We start from the raw sequence: 14226 nt of genomic DNA, 5'->3' as shown, positions 1-14226 counted from the left end.
TGGTTTCCTTAGCAAATTAAGCTACATATATCAACATATCTTTTATATGTATATTTAATTTGGATTTTTCAAACTTCATTAAATTAAAAAAAGGATTTTGTAATGAAATCATACAAGACCACCATGTAACTCTCACAACCAAAATTTCAAAATCTCCAAAATGAAAAAAAGGAGAGATTTGAACTTCAAATAGTTTATTTTACACTGGTATATTTTTCGAGTAGTTCCATCCATGGCTGCACTAGTGGTGGACAGCATTCCCTGACAGGAATTCTGATCACTTCCTCTTGTTCTTGCTCCCAAACCACAAACTCAAAGTAGAATATAATCCTGAAGAAAAGGCCCCATGCTATAATAACCCATATACAGTTCCATCTGTTGATCTCAGTAATCCCCTGCACCTTTAATACATCTAATTTCCCTGTTGTTGTACAGGTTGACTGAGGCTGTAACATTCATGCCCAAAGCTTTTCCCATGCTAGTTAATAGATCATCCTTCACGGATGTTGAGACTTCCGAAAGTGGTGATTGATCAAACATTTGTGCACCCCTGGCAAAGCATTTTGAAGGACGGAATTCATTTTGTCAAAAAGCTTCAGAAGGATATCACTCTTTGCTGCATTTTTCAAGCCTAGCTGATCAATCAAGGCTTGAACCCTTGCTTTCTTCTTTTCTTTCGAAAGTGGGCGAGGAAGCCTGAACTCGGCTGAAAACATGAGTGTCTCTTCCACTGTCAGCATTGGGAACAAGAGATCATCTTGCACAACACAGGCAGATATCACTTTCAACAGGCCTGACTCTAGGACTTCACTGTTCAAAGCGACAGACCCCTTCAGACTATGCTTATCAATCCTGTTTGCAAGAGCATCCATCAGGGTCGATTTGCCCTCCCCACTTGGACCATGTATAGTGCTTCACCTGAGATGTCATTGAGCAAGCTCTTGGCATTATTCTTGGGTGAATTAATCGTGTTCCTTCCACAACATAGGAACCTTGACATCGTGAGTTCTTGAAGGAAAGAACAAATGGGTCTGTTATGGGAATGGAGCTGTTGGCATCGTGAATCTCTAGAACCACATCGTCATCATTTTTTCCTTGGTTTTCCTCCGGATTCATGAAGACTCATAATGTATAGGATGAGAATTCGGATTCCCAGGGCAGCCCTTCAAGCTCCATTTGCTGATGCCATCTTTGGCCTTTGATCTCTTTAGCTATTTAAAGCATTAAATTTAGCCTCAATTCTTGTCTTCGTTGAACTGTAAATACATTTAAATACAATTTTTTTAATAGTTTTTTAACCTGACAGAATAATTAATTAGACGACACATGTTTTATTTTTTAAAAAATATATGTCATTCCGTTAATTTTATTTGTAAAGTTAAAACGATAATTTTTTTAATAAATTTTATTATTTATTTCAAGAATTTCGCATGCCGATGAGTGAAGGGTTATCTTCCAACCTGCAAATAAGCTTATATTGTGTGTGAACATTAGATTTACCGTGATGTTTTAAATGCTTTTAAAAAGAATTCCATTAATTTTCAAGCCTTAATAAATTTCAAAAACTAATAAAAATTTAAACAAGCTTACATTCTTTCTGGACAGTATTATTTTTGTATTTTTTTCAACTTACCTTTCTAATTTTTTTTTTTTTTTAAAAATCAAATAAAAACCATCAAATTATCCTATTATTTAATTTTTTTTTTCAAAAAAATAATTACACGTTAAAAATATCATCCCAATCTAAAAACAACTAAAGCCCAATTTAGGTAAGGTTCGGCCCAAGTAATTATGTCTAAGCCCAAGTCTACAGTCAATGGTATTGTTGAATCCTCACCCTTGGATTAAACCAAAAAACATCCTAACCGTATATATATGTATATAAATATTATATGAAACTTTCGGGTTTAACCGAGGCTACCTGTATTTTTTTTTTACCTTCCAGGTATGAATGATCAATTTTTTCTCCCTAGCTCTAATTTAGGTTTCCATAACGATTTTATTTGTTTCCCTCTCTTGATTTCATTGATGACAGCCTCTGAATTTCTTGAATTTTCCCCAATTCAAACGATAACTTGACATACATATTTAGAACAATTAAATTTTAGGGTTTAACGTTGTTTTTCTTACAGGTTAGTGTTCGTGATTGATGTAATTATAATTGGTTGGAATTTTTCAAATGTGATTAAACGATGCCAGGTTTGGTTCCGTTTATGGTTTTCTCTTATTAATTTTTGTATCTACGCTTGCAGTTTCAAAATGCCTTGCTACGGTGATCGTCAGTAGTACTCGTCTGTATGTTGGCGGTATCTCCTCAAGAACGCGAGCACATGATCTAGAACGTCTCTTCAGCCGATACGGGCGGGAAGTAGTTATGGTTTTCTGAGTTTCAATGCTACGAAAGTTGTTACAAAACTTATCTTCCAGCTGAAATTTGCGGATAAAGTTTATCAGATTTTGGATTACATAATTAATACAGTATATATGAAACATAGTTTGATGTCACAGTCCACAATAACTATATACATGCATTAATATTTATTTAAATTATCCGTAGTATGGGGTTTGGCTATTTTGCAATGTATAGGACATTACAGTAATTACTTCTATGAGTCGGGTCTCTCTTTATCTGTTAATGTAATTTTGAGATGGGGACATGGTTATTTGAATTAGCGGTATGGGGGTTTGGTGAGGGCAATGGTCTCTTAATGAGATATAGGGGTGCTTAGGTCTTCACCAAGTTCATTATCTTATATGTGTGGGAACTGCCGGCCCCTAGGTGTTGTGTAGTTTTGACTTGGATGATCTTGTTGAAGGTTTCTGAGCGTTTACCAAACCTGGGGGACTATGGTGATGGGATCAGCCTTGGTGGAATTGGTGGAAATTCTTGCACTTTGTGTAGGACACTTTGGTGATTCTTTCTGTAGTATTATTCTGCGTTTCAGTGGAAATGGCAACAATCTCAAACCGGTATCTAGTTCATCTATGAGGGGTGAAGTATTATTCACTTGCAGTACTTAAGTAATAATGGCCTTACTGTTTCTGGCAACCATTTCAGCAGAACAGGAGATGTGGATATGAAGATGACTTCGCCTTTGTAGTAAGTGATACTCCCCTCTTTTTATGGGTGTTTTTGTTTGTTTTTTGGCTCACGTTCTGTAAACAGGAATTTAGTGATCCCTGAGAGGCTAATGATGCAAGGTATAGTTTGGATGCTCGGGACTTTGATGGAAGTCGTATTATTGTTGAGTTTGCAAAGGGGTTGAGTTTTTATTAACTTATTCTTTTAACATTCTTGAATCGAACTTTTCTGCTAGATTTAAGGTTTTTTGTTATAAATGCCTGAATGAATTTGATCTGTCTTTTTGTTTGATGTTGGTTAGGTACCAACAGGTCCTTGAGAACATCTAGGAGTGATCCCCCTCCTGGATCTGGTGGCTGCTTTAATTGTGGTATTGATGGCCATCAGGCCCGAGATTGTAAACCTGGGGACTGGAAGAACAAATGTTATCGTTGTGAAGAAAGAGATCACATAGAACAAAACTGGAAGAACAGTCCCCGAAAGCTAAAGTAATTTGTTCTCCACTGACTTGCTCACTATGACAACCTGATTTTATGCCCCCTTCTTTATTTTTGGGTTAAATTACTTGCAAAATTTTATTCCATTCATGCTTGTGTTTTGTTGTTTTATACCTATAGCAGACGTTGGGGTAGTTATTCTCAATCACCAATCAGATCACACTCTCCTCGCCATGGCAGAAGCCAGAGTCTAAGTTACAGCCGAGGCCAGAGCTACTCATAAGTTAAATTTTAGCCAATGTGAAGAAAAAAAAGAGTCAGTTGTTAGGATATCTGTGCAAAAAAGTTTTAACTTTATTAATTCATAAAGGTTTTACCTTTAATCAGTTGTACTTTTTCTGATGAAGTGACAAAATAAAAAGAATTGAAGCATTATATATCATGAATGAGGTTCTTTCAACATGAATGGTTGGTATAGAGAAATGGGAAAATGGATTGACAACTAAAGAAGTGCACATTATTTTAACTGTTATGGTTTTAAGAATTGTCTTCATGTACTGATAATTTGATCTTCTTTCAACTGTTCACTTTTTTATGTTACTCGTTCAAGGTCTCCAGCAAGGAAAGAGCAAAGTTTTGAGCATGGAGATAGATTACAGAGCCCTGAGCCCAAGAACAGCCCTCCTCTCTACAAGGTGAGGAAGCGCAGTCCAACACCTGGTGGAGGCAGTAGTCTGCATAAAAGAGGTAGAGCTTCTCCACAAAATGGGAAATTGACTGCTCATGAAGGTAAGGCCAGTTACGGCGGTAGTCCCAGGGGAGTGAGTAGGAGCCCTGCTAGTCCTGATAGAGATGCAAGCCCTGTCAGAAGGCAGTACCAAAGCCCATCTGATGCCCAATGTTGGCAGCTGAAGTCCCAGTCCAAGATACTATAATAGTCCCGTTGATGAATATGATGATCTACTCACACCTCCCATATCATTTGTAATACCACCCCCGATTTATTTCTTTCCAATTTGTCATGTTACTTAAAAACCATAGGTGAAAAGATTCGTTGACTATGTTATAATTTCTGAAACTTCATTAATTTTGAATCCTGCATCATTTTACAGTGCGCAGTTGTAAAACATGTCGTGCAGATGTATTATGCAACGCAATTGCACAACCGTGACTCTCCCCCTGAAAGCGATCTTTTCTGGTTTTGTCTCATACTGCTAAATATCTTGTGTACTCTCAGAATCCAAAATTTCAATCTATAAAGCTCATCTCAGTTCGATTTCTAACTTACAAAATGTCCCACGTCACTGCGCTGCCTCGTTTCGGCATTGTAAGTTCGGCTCACAAGCCTGAACAGAAAGGCCCGAAAGCAACGCCCAAAACAAAGCCAAGCAAAAGCGCCATGGGCTTTGGTGCAGGGAGGAAGGAGATATGGCGGTGCGTGGAAAACTGCGGCGCATGCTGTAAGTTGGCCAAAGGTCCTGCCTTTGCCACGCCTGAAGAAATCTTCAGTGACCCTGCTGATGTGGAGGTTGGCCTCGTTAGGATAACATCTTGCGCACCATTTGTTTGATAAAATGATTGGTACTAGGACCTAATAGAAACAGAAATATTAGCAGCCTGGCTTCAATACCTTCATTGGTAGTTTCGTTTCTAGAAATTAGAATTATCAACCAATAATATCATAAATCTCCGTCTGTAAAGAGATAATCCTCATCATCATATCTTAACAAAAAAATAAATGTTTTCTTGGTATTAGCTTTACAGAAGCTTAATAGGTCCTGATGGATGGTGCATCTATTATGAGAAAAGCACACGCACTTGCTCCATTTACTCTGGTGAGCCTTTATTATTTGGATTTGTTTATTATCTCTAAGGATATGCCTAGCAGTTTTACCTTCAAATCCTCGTATGCTAAGGGCCTTTCTCTTTCAGATCGTCCATACTTTTGCCGCGTGGAACCTGATATATTCAAGAAGCTATATGGAATTGAGAATAGAAAGTTCAACAAGGAGGCTTGCAGGTCCGACCATGCTCTTTCTCATGCATTAATCTTTAAGAGTCTGGGGCTTTCCGCTCTATGCAAACATTGGTTGGGGAGCCATTGTTTTCTTAATGCCTTGTCTAGGTCTTACTTGTTTTGCTTGCAGTTGCTGTAGGGACACCATCAAGGCAATTTATGGGCCCCATTCGAAGGAGTTGGACAACTTCAACCGGTCCACTAAGGATTCTGGTTCCGGTTAAGCTGCCTGAAATTCTCGAGGCCTTTCACCTTCTTCCTTTCCTTCTGTCTTTTCATTAAACCAAGTATAAATTGGTCCGTCTATGAGTCTCTTTTCGACCATCTTCCTCAGCTAACAGCTTGTACGTACTGCATTAACAGGCTCAGAGTCCAAACTCTGCTTACCTCTGTTCCTAATTTCCTATTTAAGGAAGAAAAAGTGTATTATAATACACGAGGTTCTCTAGCAAATTGGAGTGGAACTTAAATCCTCGTTTAAAAGGGCTATTATTAGCGTGGCCGCTTTGATGTTTCTGAAAAAAATTGAAAAGGAGAATTAATATCAGAAGAATTGATACAACGATTCTCAATCTTTATTCCTTTTGATTGGTCAATAAAACTACATTTGCTAGTAAATACCTACAAAAATGAATATTCGGTAGTTTGATAGTGTTGTGAGTTTGCATTTGGAAATGCTAAATGCTTTCATTAGAAATCTTCTAAATGGATCAAATTTAATAGTCTTAGGCCTAAAGGAGACTGCATATACTAGATGGATCCAAACCCATTTGGGTTCCTCAACTAAGTTGGAACTTGGAGCCAATATGGTGGGTTGGGTTGTCCTCTCCTTTCTTTTCTTCCTCTTATCTTTATGTATACAAGGTGAAATTCAGTTCAGGTTCTTGATATGGCCATCCTCCATCAAATAATTTTAGTCATCACATTCCCATTTTAGCCACTCTTTTTTCAACTCGTAATTGATGTACTATTCATACTATGAGGTCGTTATCAAGAATCAACACAATGAAGGTTAAGAACCAAGAGAATCCTGAATTAAGGAACCCACGATTAATTTTGTAGAATAATTGTAATACCAAAACTGAATTCTGCTTAGAAACTGGGGGAAACTTGCTAATTGGATTTTCTGTTAAATATAATTGAGTCTCCTCTTCGTGGACGTGTTGTGGTAACAACACAGGCATGGCGAGAATAAAAGAAAGACACTTTCCTAGCAAGTGGGTTCGCTTTGCAATAAGATGCTCTGACGACCGACCCTGATCTTCCAGAAAAAAAAAAAGGAAAAAAGAAAAAAAAAGGCGACTAATTTATCCTCTGCTTTTCCTCCAAAAAACAGATTCGATTCAAGGACGCTTCGTCATGAGGAATCTCCAGACTACCAACAATTTTAAATATAGTTTCATACGTTGGGCAAACTCGAGTGTGGTATTCCGGAACCGCCACTTCTCTTTGTTTTCTTTTCAAAACAAACTGATTGGTCTTACAATCAACCTAGTCCATAGTAGGATTATTCCAAACTGCAATGAACGACTTGAGTTCTGAGATGCGAGAAACGCAAGTCATTGATTATACCTCTTGGTTCAATAACAATTATGGTATTACCGGTGCTCGTGAAGGACCGGCTTCATTGTTTGATATGTGGTATCTGTATCCTGTTTCTGATCCTCAATCTCCTCCGCAAGAGACGGCTTGTCAGGTACAACACGGGCGACAATTTGAATATGATTGCAGGTATTGGCTATCTAAATATGATTCTTGCTGTGGTGGCTACTGGGGAGACGATCTGTTCTCTGGTTGGTACAGCATGGATGATGATGATGATGATGATGATGATGGATGCAATGACCCCATGGTGAAGACAGAAGACCCCCACCAAAGTGAAGAGCAGTATCAAAGTTAGTATCAAAGTTATATCAGTTATTGTGAGGATGAGTTTAGCCAGCCCGACTGTGATTGTAATCCTTGGTCTTACCATCAGTATTGTGAAGATAAAGATTCTTACAGCTACAACGGAGTAAAACCAAGAACTACATATGGCTATCGCCTGGATGGAGTGCATCTTTGTGAAGGCATCTTTGGTTACTTCCCTTGTTTGCTCCGGGAGCAAAAAGAATACTACAATATGCAGTATGAGCCTATGAACAGCACAGAACCTTTACCAGTAAGCAGAAATCAGTTAACAGTCGAGGGATCTCTGTTTCCAGCATCTTCATACTCCACAACAAAGTGAAGACAAGCCAGTCAGTTCTTTTTCCTTTTCTTTTTCTTGGTAAATAAGCCAGGCAATTTCTTAGAAGATCCCTTTTGAATTCAATCATTAGATAAAAAGATTGTTCCTTCAAGTTATCCTTCGTTTTAATATATATTTGTTGCTATGGTATCCAAAATTGCAATAACCTTGAAAGTTGTCACACACACACACACACACACACACACACATAATGTAATCATTTGTGTAAAATACTCAGCTTCTAATGATTCCATTTTATGTGCTAGTTAACAGCGAAAGGCATCTTTCTTCATTAGCAGTCTTAGGACCTAGAATGTGCCAAAAGGGCCACAAAGCTCAACTATATACATATCTAAGGCCAACTTAGAGTACACAGTTGTTGAAATGTATGTTAAAATTCGCACAATGAAGTGACAGTATATTTCTTTTCCCTCCACAAGAAGCAAAATTTATGAAAGGTCAACTTACTGTACAGGAGGTAACCAAGTTATTTTATCATATTACATTATCCAGCCCTAGTTCATCCTCAATCTCATCCCCTTCTTCAAACAGTTTTAAGAACCGAGCCTGATCTTGTTGCCTCTTCTTCTTTTGCCAGCATTTATAAGCCACCACCAGTGCAATTATTGTTACAGTTGAAATCAGCACACTAATCAGTATGACTACAGCAACATGCATTCGATCCACATCATCATTCTTTTTAGGGGCTGTATTGGAAGCTACTAACACACGGCAAATAAAAATTTGTCAACATACATTGAAAAGACCTTGTGCATTTGAATTTAAACAGGGATATTACAAACGCAACTGTACACTTGAAAATGGGCGAGCTTAATCATAAAATTTCAGAACAATTGTACAAGAAAGGGAAAACAATCCACATTAATATATGATGAATAAATTGTCTTGTCAACCTTAAATCTTTGCAGGCAATTCCAAGGTCCAGTTGATATGGCAAACCTTAGCCCTTCAAGACCAATTTTATATTTTACTAGTATTTTAGTGTGAAAATTAACTGCAGCCATGATACATTGCTCATTTGGCTCTTTTAATGATACCAAAGGAACTTTGGATTTTCTAGTTAAATGGGGCCAAAGAAGCCAATTTAATTTCAGCAATATTTTAGCTTTTCTTCTAGAATAACTAACCCAAAAATCTAATGTAAGAACATTGACACAAAATGGAATGATTAATATCCATAAAATGTACTGAGATACCAAGCATGCCCTAAACTAGCCTGTTAAAATGGCTTAACAGCTCCTAAGAATAAAATTGGAGACAAAAGGCAAAATCCTTACCAGCTGGAAGAGTTGTGCATTCTGGACAGCGGAAAGTAACATTAAGTTCCTTTTCTTTAAACAATATATATTTCCCATCTGAAGCTTTAAAGTCAGAAGCACAGAACTCCCACTCATCATATACATCATCTGATTTAATGGTGTCCTTCTCGTAGAATCCACACCGCTTGCATTTCTTGCTTTCAAGTTTGGTAAGAGGCTGAAATCACAAAGATTATAATTTTATTGCATACTCTTCACAAATATTGTCATACATGCAAATTTGATGTTGCAGCCGCAACTCGTGAAGGGCTTAATCAAAGTAAAATGTAATGGCACACTTATCTAGAACATCAAGTTATCCAAGTCCAAACTTGTACAAAGCTCACATGGGCAACCTAGTAAATTACTTCATCCGTCTCTCAATGTAGCAGAATCATACGGAGCTAAGTTTAACCAAGTCCCTAAAAACGCATTGGTTCAGCAGTCAGCATGCATAATATTAGCATCTACATTAGGTCAGCATCCATACAAAAGAGAAAATTTAAAGATCATAACTTTCGCTAAGTTTCCATTAGCAAAAAAGGAGGGTATCATGTCGCTATACAATAAAATTCCCTAAAAACCACCCAAAAAGAAGAAAAAAACTACACAGAACACCAAAAGGCCCGTTTTTTCAGCTACCGGGATTGCATATTTCATAAAAATAGGCATAATTGAAGTTTTAATATCAATTCTCTACTAATTACATGATAATGAAAAAGTTGTGAAACATCGAGTACTGATTTTTATTTTATCAATTCATTTTACACCAGCAGACGGTATCAAAAAGATAAAAAAAGATTGAAAATCAGGGTGAATTATTTAAAAACCTGCCAAGATTCTTCACCCTTGAAAGAATAGACGAAGCCTGTTTTGGTAACATCTGGCAACACCGTCCTGTTCTCTCCCTTGCAGACGAAATAAACCGTCGGGTTTAATATCCACTCGTGCTTGTTAAATATTTCAATTGAATCCAATGTAACAACTGCCGATGAAATTAATCCTAAGAAAAAAAATTATAGAAAAGATTGCATCTTAATTTCAAATTTCCAGCTCAAAAACCTGAAGTTAATCCCAAAAAAAGAAAAAGGAGAATTAAGAAAGTCGACGTATTAAAAGCATGTCAACATCAAAACTATTACATATGTTCCGTTTGTTTTTTTTTTCTCGGGAAAGTTAGTTTACCTGAAAAACAGCTGAAAAAGATCCACCAAATGAGAAAACGGAAGAAAATTCTAGAATTTAGCCGGTGACGAATCAACATAGCGAGCTAAAACAAAATCAAATTTTCGAGCAAACAATTAATCAGAGAAATCAGGAACAGTGCGCACTGCGCGCCTTTCCTTCCTCTGGTTTTCTGTTTTATTTAATCTTTGGTCAACGAACGAATAAAGAAAATTATGACAAAAATAGCGGTTTCGAAAGTTATCTTTTTCGTGGAGAGGGCAGAAGAACGAAAAAAAGAGCGGTTGCTGACCGGTTCGCACTGCGGGAAATTGGAGGCGTAGCGTCATTGGTTGGCGGGGTGCGCAATTACCACTCTGCTTTTAAGATCTCGCCACGTCATAGGAGAAAAGGAGTATTAGTTACGTGGCGAGATCGGAAGTGATTGGGTTCGGGTAGGGTAATCTCAATTTGGTTTGAAGAATTAGTCAAAAGTTTTTTTCAAGGAAAGAGCCAATGAGCTAGCGTTGATATTTTTACCGATAGTCAACCGGAAATATCTCCTCCGGGCATGATCGAACGGTTTTAGTCTTATTTATCTTGACCTTAGTTTGAAGTAAAATCATTCCAATCTTCTTTCTGCTTGGCGTTCGCCGCTTCTCTCGCCTCAAGAGAGGGCCGCGTCACTCAAAAATGGCAACGAGGATTAATTTGTTTGCACAATCCCTCCCTGCCTTGATCATCTTCTCCCTTCTTTTCATCGCCGTCTCCGCTAACGTGGTTCCTCAACAAAATCCCATGCCAATAAACAACTATTATAACAATAATGTCAATGCAAATCCAAAACCAACCACAAACGACGACGTCGACGAACGTTGTTTCGGGACAGAGAGAGGATGATAAATTTCTCACCGATTTTGTTTCTGCCCACAACTCGGTAAGACTCCCCATCGGACATTCACCCTTAACATGGAACTATACCCTTGCCTACTACGCTAAACAGTGGGCTCTAAAGAATGTAAGTGATTGCAACTTGATCCATTCTTATTGCCCTTATGGAGAGAACCTGTTTTGGGGTGGCAGAATCAATTGGAGCCCTAGCGCGGTGGTCAAATCCTGGGCTGACGAGATGACTTTTTATGATCCAAAGTCAAACACTTGTGCTCTGGGCGAAATGTGCGGACATTACACCCAGATTGTCTGGAAAGATACGGTCAGCGTAGGTGGTGTTCGTGTTATATGTTATAATAATAAAGGCATGTACGTCATTTGTAACTATGATCCACTGGGCAATTATATCAATGAAGGCCCATTTGGTAACTTGGCTAATGGTGGCAATTTGTTGAAGAATTGACTGCCACCCTTGCAGAAACCATCCTTGCCATAACCGCCTTCAAAGAAAAAGCTTCCCGTCAATGGATAATATTCTGGGAGTTCAAACTGAATTGATCATGGCTGGGCTAAAGCGGCTTGCAGGGGAATAACATGGCAAGACGTGTGGTCTTTACTTGTCTGTTGCATTAAAAGTTTATACTTTTAGTTATACTGCTAGACGGTTGTTAATTGTTGGGTTTCCAGTTTCATCCGGGGATATCTGAGAGCCGAATGCAAATTACTGTACTGGTTTTTTGGCTATTTAATATTAACAACTTAACATGAGTGGAAATTGACAATTAATGCGACTCTGTTCTATGATTGTCTGCGCCACTTTGCATGCATGGATTTGGTTTTTGTAGTTTGGTTTTAATCCTGATTGCAATATCAATATCTCTAAAATGTCAAAGAAAGAGAGAACATAATGACATGATTTCACAGCAACCCTGACCCACTATAATCTTCAGGATTCAATCTGGCTTTCATGCATCTGAAATTGATAATTGCAAAAAGCAAAGATAAATTCCTATATTTATATTTTTTTTACAATTTCTCATTGCAAAAAGAAAAAAAAGATGAAACTATGGAAACCTTCAATCTGAAGAAAACACCTTTGTTTCCAACTGGTATGCTTTAGTGAAGAAGGCGGGCCAACAAAGGTATGTTGACGTGATGCTGCTCACGGTAGTGGCACCAATTAGCATATTCATCACAACAATCTGCAGTTGAATAGCCTCTAGGGGAGAAGCGCCTCCCATTATGAGGCCTGTCATCGCCCCTGGAAGTGAGATAAGACCCACTGTTTTGGCATTGTCCAACACAGGAGAGAGTGCAATAACTAAAGCTCTCTTCACTTGTTCTAGAGTTGCTTGACGCGGAGTTGCCCCAAGAGCCAAAGCGGTCTCTACCTGTAAAGTAATAGCAAAGCCATATGAAGTCAATAGCAGAGTTGCAAAATTTCAGAATGAGGGCTTGTAGACATAGAAAATGTTTTTTAAACACGGATGTTTAGAAGGACTTATCAATCAATCAGAGGGAGATTCCAAAAGGACCAAAGTGCAGGGTTTTAAGACCAAGAAGCTTTTGTTCATATTCAGGGTGTTAGCAATAGTAGTAGTATCATGAAAGATTCGAAATTCTTGAGCATGAATTCGGAAACTCAGGTAATTTTCCTACAAGAGAGAAACAACATTGCAGAAATGTCTAGTTCCTCCCAACTTCATAAAACCATTGAAAGGTATTTGCTATATTGGAACTTACCAGGTTCATTTGTATCTTGATATCATCTCGAAGTCTTTTCATTGTAACTCCAGTCACTGCCATTGCATTTCCAACCATCATTCCTGCAACAGGGATAATATATCTCGGAGTGAAAGGGAAAACATTTAGTACAACTATAAGAAACATGGTCACTGCTGTTCCAGCCAGGATAGACATTCCAGCAACATACTTCCCGCGGGGCACATGTTTAGCACGTTGGTCAGCTGTATATCCAGCAACAGAAACCTGCAATCCATGTTTCCAACCACCCATTATTTGTGCACTACTAAGAATGAATGACAAATTGTGAGGAAATTGTCCAATCATTCTGGTGAAACTCAGAGGCAATCAAGAGAATTGATAACCAAGATCCATTTAAATTCAGACATGTCCTAAAGTTGAAAATTGAAGAAAAGTAAGGAAGGGTATATATATTATGAAATAGTTATTGTAATATTTTTCTTCAACTAGGTTGTAGATGATTCTGTAGAAGCATAAAATCTCTGTACCAAAATGGAACATGAGACTTAACCCAATTGGTTTAGGTATTAGAAGTGACAATATAGCAAGTCTGGCAATTTAACTCTCAACATCTACTATCCCTTCCTTACTCATAGGGTTACGGCCTCGTTGTACAAAAATAAGTACATCAGATATGTTTTTAAGTTTTAACACTCCATAAGCATACTATTTGTAGTAATATATCTTTGTGTTACAAGTCTAATTATTATTGGGAAGAATCTAAAAAAGTGGCAGCCAGAAAACCAAGAATATAACCGAATGAAAATTCTACTTCATGTGGACAACAAAGTCAAAAAAGAGAAAACCAACACCAAAAGAAACATTAATTTAAAGATAAAAGTGTTATCCAAATTAGTTAAATAAAAAAAAAAGAAGAGAAAAGTTAAAAAGACAAACCATGAAAAGATAAGCGAGGACGATCCACGCACTGTTCTCCTGATTAAAAATGAACTGAAGGACAAACCCAATAATGGAAAGCTGAAAAAAAGCTCTTAAAATAGAATAAATTATCTCTTTTTCCAAACCCAGCTTTTGCATGAAAGACAAGAGCACCGCCATGAGAACCACCGCAAGGGCAGCCACTGGCTTGAGCATCCCCTTTAGGAACTCAAATAACCAATCCCAATCCATTGAAAGTTGATCCTGTGTCTGAAAATCCACCAAGTTGATGTTAATGAAACAGTAGCTAGCTTTTCGGTTTATCTGGTTGAAGAAGAAGGAAGAAGCTACCTTCCCCTAATGGGAAAGCTTGTCTGATGAGACATCTCGTGGCGTTACTATTCCAGCAGGTTGTCAAAACCGCTAGTCAAAGATGATTCTAT

At 37.8% G+C, this 14226-nt stretch overlaps 5 protein-coding genes across 18 annotated transcripts; 3 read left to right on the top strand and 2 right to left on the bottom strand.

The window, feature by feature from the left end:
• The first annotated feature begins 1913 nt into the window (after positions 1-1913).
• Positions 1914-4630, top strand: LOC111311898 (uncharacterized). Of its 13 annotated transcripts, none has more exons than XM_089761154.1 (5): positions 1914-1945; positions 2253-3100; positions 3167-3261; positions 3384-3570; positions 4130-4630. In XM_089761154.1, the coding sequence occupies exons 3-5, from the start codon at positions 3192-3194 to the stop codon at positions 4452-4454; spliced, it is 582 nt and encodes a 193-aa protein (XP_089617280.1). In that variant the 5' UTR covers positions 1914-1945; positions 2253-3100; positions 3167-3191; the 3' UTR covers positions 4455-4630. The 13 variants fall into 13 exon arrangements, 11 of the variants coding, with proteins under 11 accessions (XP_089617280.1, XP_089617278.1, XP_089617292.1 ...); XM_089761152.1 differs by having other exon boundaries at positions 1914-2132; XM_089761166.1 differs by having other exon boundaries at positions 1914-2970; positions 3062-3100; positions 3167-3201.
• A 147-nt stretch (positions 4631-4777) lies between these two features.
• Positions 4778-7876, top strand: LOC149520307 (zinc/iron-chelating domain protein). The gene is made up of 4 exons (XM_089761175.1): positions 4778-5047; positions 5276-5354; positions 5452-5539; positions 5667-7876. The coding sequence occupies exons 1-4, from the start codon at positions 4811-4813 to the stop codon at positions 5758-5760; spliced, it is 498 nt and encodes a 165-aa protein (XP_089617301.1). The 5' UTR covers positions 4778-4810; the 3' UTR covers positions 5761-7876.
• Positions 7877-8142: 266 nt separating this feature from the next.
• Positions 8143-11060, bottom strand: LOC111311897 (uncharacterized). Of its 2 annotated transcripts, none has more exons than XM_022911722.2 (4): positions 10271-11060; positions 9916-10088; positions 9065-9263; positions 8143-8488 (listed from the first exon to the last, which is right to left on the bottom strand). In XM_022911722.2, the coding sequence occupies exons 1-4, from the start codon at positions 10347-10349 to the stop codon at positions 8262-8264; spliced, it is 678 nt and encodes a 225-aa protein (XP_022767457.1). In that variant the 5' UTR covers positions 10350-11060; the 3' UTR covers positions 8143-8261. The 2 variants fall into 2 exon arrangements, with proteins under 2 accessions (XP_022767457.1, XP_022767458.1); XM_022911723.2 differs by having other exon boundaries at positions 8143-8485; positions 10271-11041.
• A 15-nt stretch (positions 11061-11075) lies between these two features.
• LOC111311896 (pathogenesis-related protein PRB1-3-like) lies at positions 11076-11603 on the top strand. The gene has a single exon (XM_089741808.1). It carries the CDS (start codon positions 11076-11078, stop codon positions 11601-11603), a length of 528 nt encoding a protein of 175 aa, XP_089597934.1.
• A 482-nt stretch (positions 11604-12085) lies between these two features.
• Positions 12086-14224, bottom strand: LOC111311053 (protein ALUMINUM SENSITIVE 3). Its single transcript, XM_022910432.2, has 3 exons — positions 13802-14224; positions 12884-13129; positions 12086-12531 (listed from the first exon to the last, which is right to left on the bottom strand). The coding sequence occupies exons 1-3, from the start codon at positions 14033-14035 to the stop codon at positions 12217-12219; spliced, it is 795 nt and encodes a 264-aa protein (XP_022766167.1). The 5' UTR covers positions 14036-14224; the 3' UTR covers positions 12086-12216.
• Between the last annotated feature and the right edge of the window lie 2 nt (positions 14225-14226).

The sequence above is a fragment of the Durio zibethinus genome, chromosome 1, assembly GCF_047325235.1.
Source record: "Durio zibethinus cultivar Kanyao isolate XHJ-2024 chromosome 1, ASM4732523v1, whole genome shotgun sequence".
Lineage (NCBI taxonomy): Eukaryota > Viridiplantae > Streptophyta > Magnoliopsida > Malvales > Malvaceae > Durio > Durio zibethinus.
The sequence above is the reverse complement of the archived record's forward strand: the minus strand, read 5'-3'. Positions and strand labels throughout refer to the sequence as shown.